The sequence below is a fragment of the Macaca nemestrina genome, chromosome 20, assembly GCF_043159975.1.
Source record: "Macaca nemestrina isolate mMacNem1 chromosome 20, mMacNem.hap1, whole genome shotgun sequence".
Classification (NCBI taxonomy): Eukaryota; Metazoa; Chordata; class Mammalia; order Primates; family Cercopithecidae; genus Macaca; species Macaca nemestrina.
Window position 1 is genome coordinate 11,716,359 of NC_092144.1, and position 12,050 is coordinate 11,728,408.

The 12,050-nt window shown below is 46.6% G+C and overlaps 1 protein-coding gene and 1 long non-coding RNA gene across 6 annotated transcripts in view; one reads left to right on the forward strand and one right to left on the reverse strand.

Annotated features, from left to right (window-relative positions):
• The window catches only part of LOC105468780 (zinc finger protein 44), an 83,843-nt gene extending 80,985 nt beyond the window's left edge, over positions 1–2,858 (reverse strand). For 3 of the 5 annotated variants that reach the window (XR_003019166.2, XM_011719435.3, XM_071087542.1), the window contains exon 1: positions 1,736–2,857. Coding sequence is in view for 4 of the 5 variants with exons in the window: in XM_011719435.3 (XP_011717737.3) it covers positions 1,736–1,957 (222 nt within the window). In the remaining variant the exon portion in view is untranslated. Of the gene's footprint in view, positions 1–1,735 lie in introns of all 5 variants that reach the window. The other 2 variants (XM_071087543.1, XM_011719166.3) reach the window with 2 other exon arrangements.
• LOC112427563 (uncharacterized) overlaps positions 1–7,939 on the forward strand; it is a 137,653-nt gene extending 129,714 nt beyond the window's left edge. Inside the window, exon 5 of the long non-coding RNA XR_011617801.1 lies at positions 7,874–7,939. This is a non-coding gene — a long non-coding RNA (uncharacterized lncRNA). The remainder of the gene's footprint in view (positions 1–7,873) is intronic.
• Positions 7,940–12,050: the final 4,111 nt, after the last annotated feature.

Consider the following 12,050-nt stretch of genomic DNA (forward strand, 5'->3'; position numbering starts at 1 on the left):
TGTCCTCTGGGAGGAGTGACCCAGGGGCTGATATTCACTACCCTCCAAGACAAGGCTGCTGTATCCACTTGGTGCCAGTCCCAGGCAGTTATCAAAGCCAGCACCCCGAGAAGATAGTGTGGGCTCAGGACTCATCAGCCGGTGGTTTCCAAAGGGGAACCTCAACCCAGACACATTCAGATAATGTGCCTGTGCCCAGGGAAGATAAAAGGAGGAGAGGCGCAGACATTTTTCTTGTTCGTTTTTACAGCGGAGTGGTTAAACCACCTGACAGGTGGTTATTCTCTGCATTCTCACATATGAAATATTCACAAACAAAAATCGTATCTTCTAAAAAAGAGTCATATATTGCTGCCTGGGGGAAAAAAATGACAGTTAAAATACTGCATTTGTTTGAAATACAGCCTGGGGGACAAAGAGTTCATTATGTTGCTGTGAACTGAGGACAGTGTGGAGTCTTAATTAGGGAAAAGGTTAAGGGGAACAAGGGAAAAGGCTGTTAAATTAAAGTCTTAATTAGGGACAGGCTAAGGGGAACAGGGGAAAGCAGAAAGATAAAGCAAATAAGCTATAAATCTGCCTATCTTCATGTCCAGAGAATTTAAACAAAAGAGAATGCAGGTAAGTTACAGGTCTAACTTTGTTTCTTTTCTTTTTTTCTTTTTTTCTTTTTGAGACGGAGTCTCCCTCTGTCACCCAGACTGGAGTGCAGTGGCGCGATCTCAGTTCACTGCAACCGCCGCCTCATGGGTTCAAGCGATTCTCCTGCCTCAGCCTCTCGAGTAGCTGGGATTACAGGCATGTGCCACCATGTGCGGCTAATTTTTGTACTTTCACTAGAGAAGGGGTTTCGCCATCTTGGCCAGGCTGGTCTGGAACTCCTGTACATGTCTTTCTTTATGGCCCAAGACATATGGCCCAAGACATGGCCTTCTTGCCCAGATAACGCACTTAATTCACAGACTTCCTGCTCACCATCAAACGCCTCAATTTATCAAACACCAGGGCTGACAGAGGAATGCGAGTTAAGCTCCCTGCTGCTTTGGCACCATCAACCAGTCCAAGTTCCATTCTATAACATCGCCCACAAGCCTCGGTTTCTCTCCTGCAGGCTTCCCATGGCCTCCCTTGCAACGGATTTTCCTACTTTCGCTAATAACTCTACCTACAACTGTCTCGGTAAAAATTATTTTACCCCAGCGTTACCGGCCCAGATAGCAGTCGTTCCCCTGTGACAGAGAGAAATCAGCTTTTTGAAATGCAGGGCGAAATCTGGAAATCTAGGGATTTACTGCCAGCCCCAGGAGTTAGGGTGAGGGGACAAGATAAGGCATTAGACAGCTGCCTTCCCAAACCTTTGAAGACTCAGAGGGAAACCGGTCCTCTTTGGGAAGAAAACAGAGACTGAGGATCCCACAGATCACAGCTCCTCCCATGCACGAACCCCACATACGAGTGGGGATTCCCCCCATGACCCTTCCATGACCCTCCCCGAATCTTGGGGAGACGCGGGGCTGCGGGCGTGGAGCTGCCCAGAGAGGGTTCCGAGGACAGGACGCCCGGGGTCTCGGCTGCCGGCCCAGCCTCACCCTGCAGAGCAGAGCTGCGCCAGGGAAACTCAGGTCCCAGACCCCGGAGCTGACGGCGGCGGAGGCCCGGGTTTCGCCGCAGCGGGTTCTGGACGGTTCCAACCAGCCTTTCCCCACTTTGGGGACACTTGACCACGCACACGCACCATTTCCCGGCTTCCGGGATGTTCCAGGGTCGTCCCTCTGCTTCCCGCTGCCAGTGGGGGTCCCAGTGTGACAGAGGCCGCCACAGACTTTCCAGGGCGTCTCTCAGTGACCGAAGCTAGAGCTGAGCGCAGGGGCGTGGAGAAGACGCCGCTGGTTCTTTGAACCTCGCACCCTCTTCCCAGCCGCGCGCCTGATTGACAATTCCTACGACCTCGCCCCATGGCTCTGATTGGATAGGGCTCCAGGTCCAGCCCCTTGGGCACTGAGTGACAGAAGAAGCGATCACGCAGTGCTGAGTAGAGCAGGATGAACGAGTTCCAGGCACAGCCCTTGACAGGGCAGGCTTCCTCCCAGAGCTGTGTCCTGATCCCTTCCAGGGAACATTTGCATTTATGCAGAATTACCTGCCCGTACTCAGCGGGCCCTTACTGCCTTTTCCTCCTGGAGGAGTCACAAGTGTTTTGCAGGGAATCCCAGACTCACGGTCCGGTGGAGCCATTCCCCTGGCCTTAGAGCAGAGGGAAGCCCAAGGCCACACAGGCCACACGGCAGCAGGAGGGGGGCCTGATGTCCACCGGGCGCCAGGATTTGAGGATGAGACTCTTGGCAGCAAGGTCAAGCCTTCCTCTCTCACCTTGCATCTCAATCTACTCATTTTCAGCCAAGGAAATAAAAACAGGTCAAGAACGGTATTAAAGTATCAAATGTGTGGAAGAACTGAAATCATACGGCAGCAATAAATGAATGAATGAATCGAAACAAAAATGAATCAAAACAGAAAAAAAAAAGCAAAAACTTGAACTAGGGCAGATAAGCAGCCTGCTGCCCTCATACTTCACAAGCAAACGTCCCATTCAGGAGGCTAAAAATATTCCCAGACTTGGCAGCCAGCCTCTTGACTGTTGAAATGGAACCCCAGAGTGAACCAAAACCTGGTGATAAGACTGGGACACTGAAGGATTTGACTCTGGGAGCTCAACATACTTCCCTGTGCCCTCTGCAGAGTGTGGAAATACTCCCTCTGTCAAGACGTGCATTTTCACCAGCAGGAAAGTTTCATGTAAAGTTAGTTTAAGGGCCCAGCGTGGTGGCTCACGCCTGTAATCCAGCACTTTGGGAGGCCGAGGCCGGTGGATCACCTGAGGTCAGGAGTTGGAGACCAGCCTGGCCAACATGGTGCAACCCCATCTCTACTAAAAATACAAAAATTAGCTGGGCGTGGTGGCGGGCACCTGTAATCCCAGCTACTGGGGAGGCTGAGGCAGGAGAATCACTTGAACCTGGGAGGCGGAGGTTGCAGTGAGCCGAGATTGCAGCCATGGCATTCCAGCCTGGGTTACAGAGTGAGACCTGGTCTCAAAAAAAAAAAAAAAAAAAAGTTAGTTTAAGGCACTGACCTACATAAACTGTCAAAGTAATCAACCCTTTACCCAGATTTTCCTAACATATAATTTTTTTTTTTTTTTTTTTTTTTTTTGAGACAGAGTCTCAGTCGCCCAGGCTGGAGTGCAGTGGCACGATCTCCGCTCACTGCAAGCTCCGCCTCCCGGGTTCACGCCATTCTCCTGCCTCAACCTCCCGAGTAGCTGGGACGACAGGCGCCCGCTACGCCCACCACGCCCAGCTAATTTTTTGTATTTTTAGTAGAGACGGGGTTTCACCGTGTTAGCCAGGATGGTCTCGATCTCCTGACCTCCTGATCCGCCCGCCTCGGCCTCCCAAAGTGCTGGGATTACAGGCGTGAGCCACCATGCCCGGCCTACATATAAATGTTAAGTTCTGATTCTATGCGCAGCTTCGGCCTACGTGCAGGCGAGCACAGGCTGCGGAGGAAGCGCCAAAGGGGGCTCTATTTGCCTCCCTTTGCAACCTTCAGAATGGGTTCAGCGTAGAGTCACTGGTTCAAACTCTGCTGCCCAATCTAGGTGGTTGGGGCTCAGAAAACAATACCCCAAAAAGACCTTGGAAGAAGCCTCAGAAGCAACAGTTTTTTCTCCGCAGAGGGCAGAGGAAAAACAGTCCCATTCTTGGAACTCTTAGTCCTACTTTTCTAACCAAGGCTAGCAATAGAAACGAGAATCTCTCTTCTCCAAAGTGGGTCATAGAATCCAGAATCCTCTTCCCCTAAATCCAGGCATAAAATCAAAACATATTACTCTAACTTTCCATTGTCCTTTCTGTGTAAAAACTGGCCATAAACAAATTAACTGTCCAACAAATTAATTGTAGGTCAGGGGTGGCCCTGGGGGTTCCACATTGGAAGAAGAATCGTCTTAGGCCACATATAAAATACACTAACACTAACAATAGCTGATGAGTTTTTTTAAAAGTAGCAAAAAAAAAAAAAAAAAAAAATCCTAATGTTTTAAGAAAGATCATGAATTTGTCTTGGGCTGCATCCAAAGCCGTCCTGCGCCATGGGTTGGACAAGCTTGCTGTAGGTCATAAGACCTTCCATTTCAGAGTGGGTCCTGCCTCATACCCAGAAGGAAGGAATGTGTGTTCAGAAAGGCCAAGAACAATCTAGACACACAGGCCTTGATGGGTTGCCCCACTCAGTCTGTTAGCATTGGATCATACTCTTTCGGTCTAATCACATTTCTACATGGCTGTCCATACGTTGTTAAGCCTAAGCATAAAAATGAACAAGTTCCTTTGTATCTCTGGGTCTTTATTCTGAAGCTTCCCAGATATATACGTTAAATAAAATTTGTATGCTTTTCCTCCAATTAATCTGCCTTCTCTCCAATTAATTCAGCAAAACATCATGGGGCAAAAGGGAACGTTCCCCAGGCCTCTGTAAGAGTCTTCACTTGCTTCTCACCAGCACTGATGAGTTAACTGAGACAAAGACCCTCAATTCCATTGTTTGAATAAAAAATTGGCAGAGTCTTGCATTTCTTCCTGTGTTTATATATAAAGTAGAGGAAAAATATATATATAAGATATTTAATAGGGATTTGGAAACTGGTAAATACACTGGGCATGGTGCCTTGGGCCTGTAATCCCTGCACTTTGGGAGGCAGGAGGATTGCTTGAGCCCAGGAATTGGCCACCTGGGCAACATGGGGAGATCCTCTTCCTCTAAAACAAAACAAGTCCCGGTGCGGTGGCTCATGCCTGCAATCCCAACACTTTGGGAGGCTGAGGCAGGCAGATCACAAAGTCACGAGTTCAAGACCAGCCTGACCAACACGGTGAAACCCCGTCTCTACTAAAAATACTAAAAATTAGCCGGGCATGGTGGTGTGTGCCTGTAATCCCAGCTACTCAGGAGGCTGAGGCAGGAGAATTGCTTGAACCAAGGAGGCAGAGGTTGCGGTGACCTGAGATCGCACCATTGCACTCCAGCTTGGGCAACAGAGCGAGACTCCATCTCAAAAACAAACAAACAAAACCAACTGGTAAATATTCCTTTGAGAAACAAACATGCTAACAAACTATTATTTTTACCTTAACAAACTGTTGTGTAAAACGACTAATTAAATGTGAGCTCTCCCCTCTCCTTGGCTTTAGTCACTCCCTGACCTTCACAGTTCAGGGTTGACATCATGTGCTCTGTGCCTGGAGATGGACATGTCCCATTTATCCATTTGAAACCCCCTCTCAACCCCAGCCCACACCATTGACCCACTCAGTCATATCTGTATCTAAATCCTAAGCATTATATAAATACTTTTTCCTTTTAAGCAAACTGGCCCAGGTTGAATTCAACTGTTGTTCTCATGCCCAGAATTTCATTTATTCATTTGAAACAGTCTTCCCAGATAATGTCTTGGGTGAGCACACATCCATTTTATTTGCTTCTGTTCTTCTTAACCTGTGTCACTACCTGCTTAGTGAGGGTACAGACAATATTCTAAGTGACCATTACCTGCTGTAAATACTGGAGGTCTCAGCACAACCCTGAGAAATCTGCACCAGGGAAAGGATGTGTGAATATTAATGTCACCCCTTACCACAAGTTAGCTTTGTTTGTTTGTTTTTTGTTGTTTGAGACAGGCTCTCGCTCTGTCACCTGCACTGGAATGCAGTAATGCCATCATGGCTCACTGCAGCCTCAACCTCCTGGGCTCAAGCGATCCTCCTACCTCAGCCTCCCAAGAGGCTGCAGGCATGTCCCACCATGCCTGGCTAATTTTTGTATTTTTTTTGTAAAGATAGGGTTTCACCATGTTGGCCAGGCTGGTCTAAACTCTTAGACTCAGATGATCCACCCACCTTGGCCTCCCAAACTGCTGGGATTATAGGTGTGAGCCACGCTGTCTGGCCATTTTATTTTCCTTTCTGGAAAAAGGCTTTTAAAAATGGTTTTCCAGGGTACTTTCATATACAGCAATGCAGATGATAAAAGTAAACGTAACACCATTCAATTTGGTTTCATTTATATTATTTAATTTTTCAACAGTTAAGAAATCAAAAAATTCTGTCAACCTTAATTGGATCTCCCTGAATCTAAAAAGTGCAAGGAAAAAAATTCTACAAATAAAAACATGTAAGAGTCACTGAGGTGGTATGAAGAACCCTGAGAAGGTGACATTTAATGTGAGACATGAAGTAATATATTAGTGTAAAAACTCAAGGCAAAGCCAGGTGCAGTGGTTTATGCCTGTTAGCTCTGCCCTTGGAGAGGCCAAAGCTAGAAGTTCAAGATCAGCCTGGGGAACAGAGTAAAACCACTATGTCTACCAAAAAATAAATAAATAAAAATTAGCTGAGCATGGTGGCATACACCTGTAGTCCTAGCTATTCAGGAGGCTGAGGCAGGAGGATCACTTGAGTCTAGGAGGTCAAGGCTAGAGTTAGCTATGATCACACCGCTGCACTCCAGCTTGGGCAACAGAGTGAGACACTGTCTAAAAAAGAAAGAAAGGAAAGAAAACAAACCCCTCAGGGCAGAGGATTCAGGGTAGATGGCAGGGTACCAAGCATAAAGAAGCTGTCTCCCCACCTAGACAACAGTTTTACTGGCAAAATCTGTCTGATTGAGCTATTTTTATTTTTTGACACAGAGTCTTGCTCTGACGCCCAGGCTGGAGAGCAGTGGCACAATCTCAGCTCACTGCAACCTCTACCTCCTGGGCTCAAGTGATTCTTGTGTCTCAGCCTCCTGAGTAGCTGAGATTACAGGTCAGCGCCACCATACCCAGTTCATTTTTTGTATTTTTAGTAGAGATGGGGTTTTGTCATGTTGGCCAAGCTGGTCTTGGACTCCTGCACTCAAGCGATCCACCTGCCTCAGCCTCCCAAAGTGCTGGGATTGCAGGTGTGAGGCACCACGCCAGGCTTGATGGAACTATTTTAAAACACTGCAGTCAGCTGAGCGCGGTGGCTCATGCCTGTAATCCCAGCGCTTTGGGAGGCCAAGGCTGGAGGACCACCTGAAGTCGGGAGTTTGAGACCAGACTGACCGACATGGAGAAACGCTGTCTCTACTAAAAATACAAAAATTAGCCAGGCGTGGTGTGCATGCCTGTAATCCCAGCTACTTGGGAGGCTGAGGCAGGAGAATCGCTTGAACCTGGGAGGCGGAGGTTGCACTGAGCCAAGATCATGCCATTGCACTCCAGCCTGGGCAAGAACAGTGAGACTCCGTCTCAAAAAAGCAAAACAAGGCCGGGCGCGGTGGCTCAAGCCTGTAATCCCAGCACTTTGGGAGGCCGAGACGGGTGGATCACGAGGTCAGCAGATCGAGACCATCCTGGCTAACACGGTGAAACCCCGTCTCTACTAAAAATACAAAAAAAAAAAAAACTAGCCGGGCGCGGTGGCGGGCGCCTGTAGTCCTAGCTACTCGGGAGGCTGAGGCAGGAGAATGGCGTGAACCCGGGAGGCAGAGCTTGCAGTGAGCTGAGATCCGGCCACTGCACTTCAGCCTGGGCGACAGAGCGAGACTCCGTCTCAAAAAAAAAAAAAAAAAAAAAAGCAAAACAAAACAGCACAACACACTACAGTCTATTGAAGCCTTGAAAATTCCAGAAAATGGCCAGGCGCGGTGGCTCAAGCCTGTAATCCCAGCACTTTGGGAGGCCGAGACGGGCGGATCACAAGGTCAGGAGATCGAGACCATCCTGGCGAACACGGTGAAACCCCGTCTCTACTAAAAAAAAAAAAATACAAAAAACTAGCCGGGCGAGGTGGCGGCGCCTGTAGTCCCAGCTACTTGGGAGGCTGAGGCAGGAGAATGGCGTAAACCTGGGAGGCGGAGCTTGCAGTGAGCTGAGATCCGGCCACTGCACTCCAGCCTGGGTGACAGAGACTCCGTCTCAAAAAAAAAAAAAAAAAAAGAAAATTCCAGAAAATGACTTGGATGGTGAACTGTGGTTAATTGTGGCCATTTCAACATTCAGCATAGGACCAGCTGGCCTTCTCCCCACTACCTCTGCTGCAGGCAGCCATGCACATGTATTTTCCTCCAATTTGGCACTGGGGTCTCTCAGGAGTGTGGCTATGAACTCTAGTGCTGCCATGATGGGGCTACAGGACATCTGGTTGTGATGTGTTACAGTGTGCTTTTTTTTTTTTTTTTTTTTGAGACGGAGTCTGGCTCTGTTGCCCAGGCTGGAGTGCAGTGGCCGGATCTCAGCTCACTGCAAGCCCCGCCTCCCGGGTTCACGCCATTCTCCTGCCTCAGCCTCCCCAGTAGCTGGGAGTACAGGCGCCTGCCACCTCGCCTGGCTAATTTTTTTTGTATTTTAGTAGAGACGGAGTTTCACCGTGTTAGCCAGGATAGTCTCGATCTCCTGACCTCGTGATCCGCCCGTCTCGGCCTCCCAAAGTGCTGGGATTACAGGCTTGAGCCACCGCGCCTGGCCTTACAGTGTGCTTTTTACAGGACACTTCATTCTGGTGAAGGGACTAATGTTTAAATGTTAATCAGTGACCATGTGTCCCCCACAGGAAACTTGGTTATACTGGCTGATGTCCTTGAGGCTCTTGTCTGACCTGCATCCAGTTAATTTCTTTTTTTTTTTTAGATGGAGTCTTGCTCTGTCGCCCAGGCTGGAGTGCAATGGCATGACCTCGGGCTCACTGCAACCTCCGCCTCCTGGGTTCAAGCGATTCTCCTGCCTCAGCCTCCCGAATAGCTGGGATTAAAGGCGCCCGCCACTACACCCGGCTAATTTTTCTATTTTTAGTAGAGGCAGGGTTTTACCATGTTAGTTAAGCTGGTCTCAAACTCCTGACCTCAGGTGATCCACCTGCCTCGGCCTCCCAAATTGCTGGGATTACAGGCATAAGCCACCGTGCCTGGCCAGCATCTAGTTAATTTCTATCAAAATAGCCACTCTATACAGAGCCTTGACCTGGAAGTAAGTTGGAATTAGGTGAAGCAGTCAGGTGAGACATGTAGGAGGGCATTGAGCAGGCCAATACACGCACTGTGTGAACTTCAGAAGGAGAAGAGAGAGGGAGAAGGTGAAGGGAGAATATTTTGAGAAATAATGGCTGAACACATCCTAAATTAAATGAAAACTGTGGATGCAGACATCCAAGAAGCTCAAAGAACTTTAAGTAGGATGAATGCAAAGAGAAACATGTGAATGCACATTATACTAAAGCTGTCAAAAGCCAAGGACACAAAGAGAATCTTGAAAGCAGCAAAAAAGAAGTGATTCATCACATATAAATGATCCTTCATAAGATCAGTAGATTTCTCATGAGAAACATTGGAGACCAGAAAATAGTGGGCAGATGTTAAAGTCAAAGTGCTAAAAGAAAAAAAAAAAATGTGGCCAGGTGCAGTGGCTCACATCTGTAATCCCAGCACTTTGGGAGGCCAACACGGGTAGACACCTTGAGGTAAGGAGTTTCGGGTCAGCCAGGCCAACATGGCAAAATCCATCTCTACAGAAAATACAAAAATTAGCCAGGCGTGGTGGCATATGCCTGTAATCCTAGCTACTCAGGAAGCTGAGGCAGAAGGATCACCTGAACCCAGGAGGTGGAGGTTGCAGTAAGCCAAAATCATGCCACTGCATTCCAGCCTGGGCAAAAGAGTGAGACTCTGTCTCAAAAAAAAAAAAAAAAAGAAGAAGTAAAGAAAAGAAAATGTAACCGGGCATATAGTCACAGCTACTCAGGAGGCTGAGGTAGGATCACTTTGGCTTAGGAGTTCAAGACCAGCTTAGGCAATATAGTAAGACCCTATGTCAAACGTAAAAACAAAAACAGTCAGCTGGGCATGGTGGCTCATGCCTGTAATCCCAGCACTTTGGGAGGACAAGGCCGGCGGATCAGTCGAGGTCAGGAGTTTGAGATCATCCTGACCAACATGGTGAAACCTCGTATCTACTGAAAAAAATATAAAAATTAGCCAGGCGTAGTGGCGTACGCCTATAATCCCAGCTACTTGGGAGGCTGAGACAAGAGAATCACTGGGACCTGGGAGGTGGATGTTGCAATGAGCCAAGATTGTACCACTGCACTCTAGCCTGGGCAACAGAGCAAGACTCCATCTCAAAAAAAAGAAAAAAAAAAAGTCAACTAAGAATCCAACATCGGTCAACACTGTTTTTCAAAAGTGAGAAAATAATTAAGACATGCCCACATGAAAAAACTGAGGTAGTTTTGAAAATTATTATTAGATGTGCTCTGTGAGAAATGCCGAGTATTTTGCAGTTTGAAATAAAAGAACATTGGGCAAAACAAAAACAAAAACAAAAACAAAACAACAACACTGGACGGTATCCAGAAGGTGTAGGTGGAAATAAAGATCTTAGTAAAAAGAAATACATGGAAAATTATAAAAGCTAGTATTTTTATTTATTTATTTGGGACAGGGTCTCACTTCCATTGCCCAAGATGTAGTGCAGTGGTGCAATTTTGGCTCACCATAGCCTCGACCTCCTGGGTTCAGGTGATTCTCCCACTTCATCCTCCTGAGTAGCTGGGTTTACAGGCGCATGCCACCAGGCCTGGCTAATTTTTTGTATTTTTAGTAGAGCAGGAGTTTTGCCATATGGCCCAGGCTGGTCTTGAACTCCTAACCTTAAGTGATCCGCCTGCCTTAGCCTCCCAAAGTGCTGGGATTACAGGCATGAGCCACTGTGGCCAGCCTTAAGGGCTTTCTTATCATTAATTACTTTATATGAAAATGAATTAAACTCACCAATAAAAAGGCAGAGATAGGCAGAATGGGTGAAAAATATGATCCAACTACATTCTGTCTACTAGAAACTCATTTTAGATCTAAAGACACAAATAGGTTGAAAGGGAGGGCATGCAGAAAAATATTCCATGCAAATAGTAATCCGAATAGAACAGAGGTGGCTACACCAGTATCAAACAAAAGAGTTTAAGCCAAAAACTGTTAAAGGAGACAAAGAAGAACACTATTTATAAAAGAGTCAATACATACAGAATGCACAACAATTATTAACCTATTTGCACTAAACAACAGGGGCTCAAAATAAATGAAGTAAACATTAACAGAAATGAAGAAGAAATGGAGAGTTCCACAATAAGAGTTTGAGACTTCATACAACATTTTCAAGAATGGAGAGATCAGACAGAAGATCAATAAAGAAATGAAAAAACTTCAACAACACAATAAATAAAACAGAGAGACAGAATGACATATACAAGCATACTCCATCCAATGACAGTAGAATACACATTCTGGTCAAGTGCACATGGAACGCTCTCCAAGACAGACCATAATTAGGACATAAAACACAAAAGCTCTTCACACAATTCTAAAAACTGAGATAGTAAGATGTATCTTTTTCTTTTTGAGACAGGGTCTTGCTCTGTCACCTAAGTAGGAGTACAGTGGCATGACCACAGTTCACTGCAGCCTTGATTCCTCGGGCTTAAATAATCCTCCCATCTCAGCCTTCTGAGTATTTGGGACCACAGGCTGGAGTGTACGCCGTCACACCTGGCTACTTTTTTCAAATTTTGTAGAGATGAGGCCTTACTATGTTGCCCAGGCTGGTCTTGACCTCCTGGTTCAAGCAATCCTCCTACCTTGGCCTCCCAAAATGTTGGGATTATAGGCGTTAGCCACCATATCTGGTCTCAAATGTATAGTTTTCAAATACAATGAAATAAAACTACAGATTATTGGAAAAAAATACACAAATAAGTGTAAATTAATTCACTCTTCAACAACCAATGGGTCAAATGGGAAGTTGCAATAGAAAATACCTTAAGACCATGAGACTCTGTCTCAAAAAAAGAGGTTGGGGGTGGTGCCTCAAACCTGTAATCCCAAAAGTTTGAGAGGCCAAGATGGGAGGATTGCTTGAGACCAGGAGTTTGAGACCAGCCTGGGCAACACAGTAAGACTCTATCTCTACAAAAAAAAAT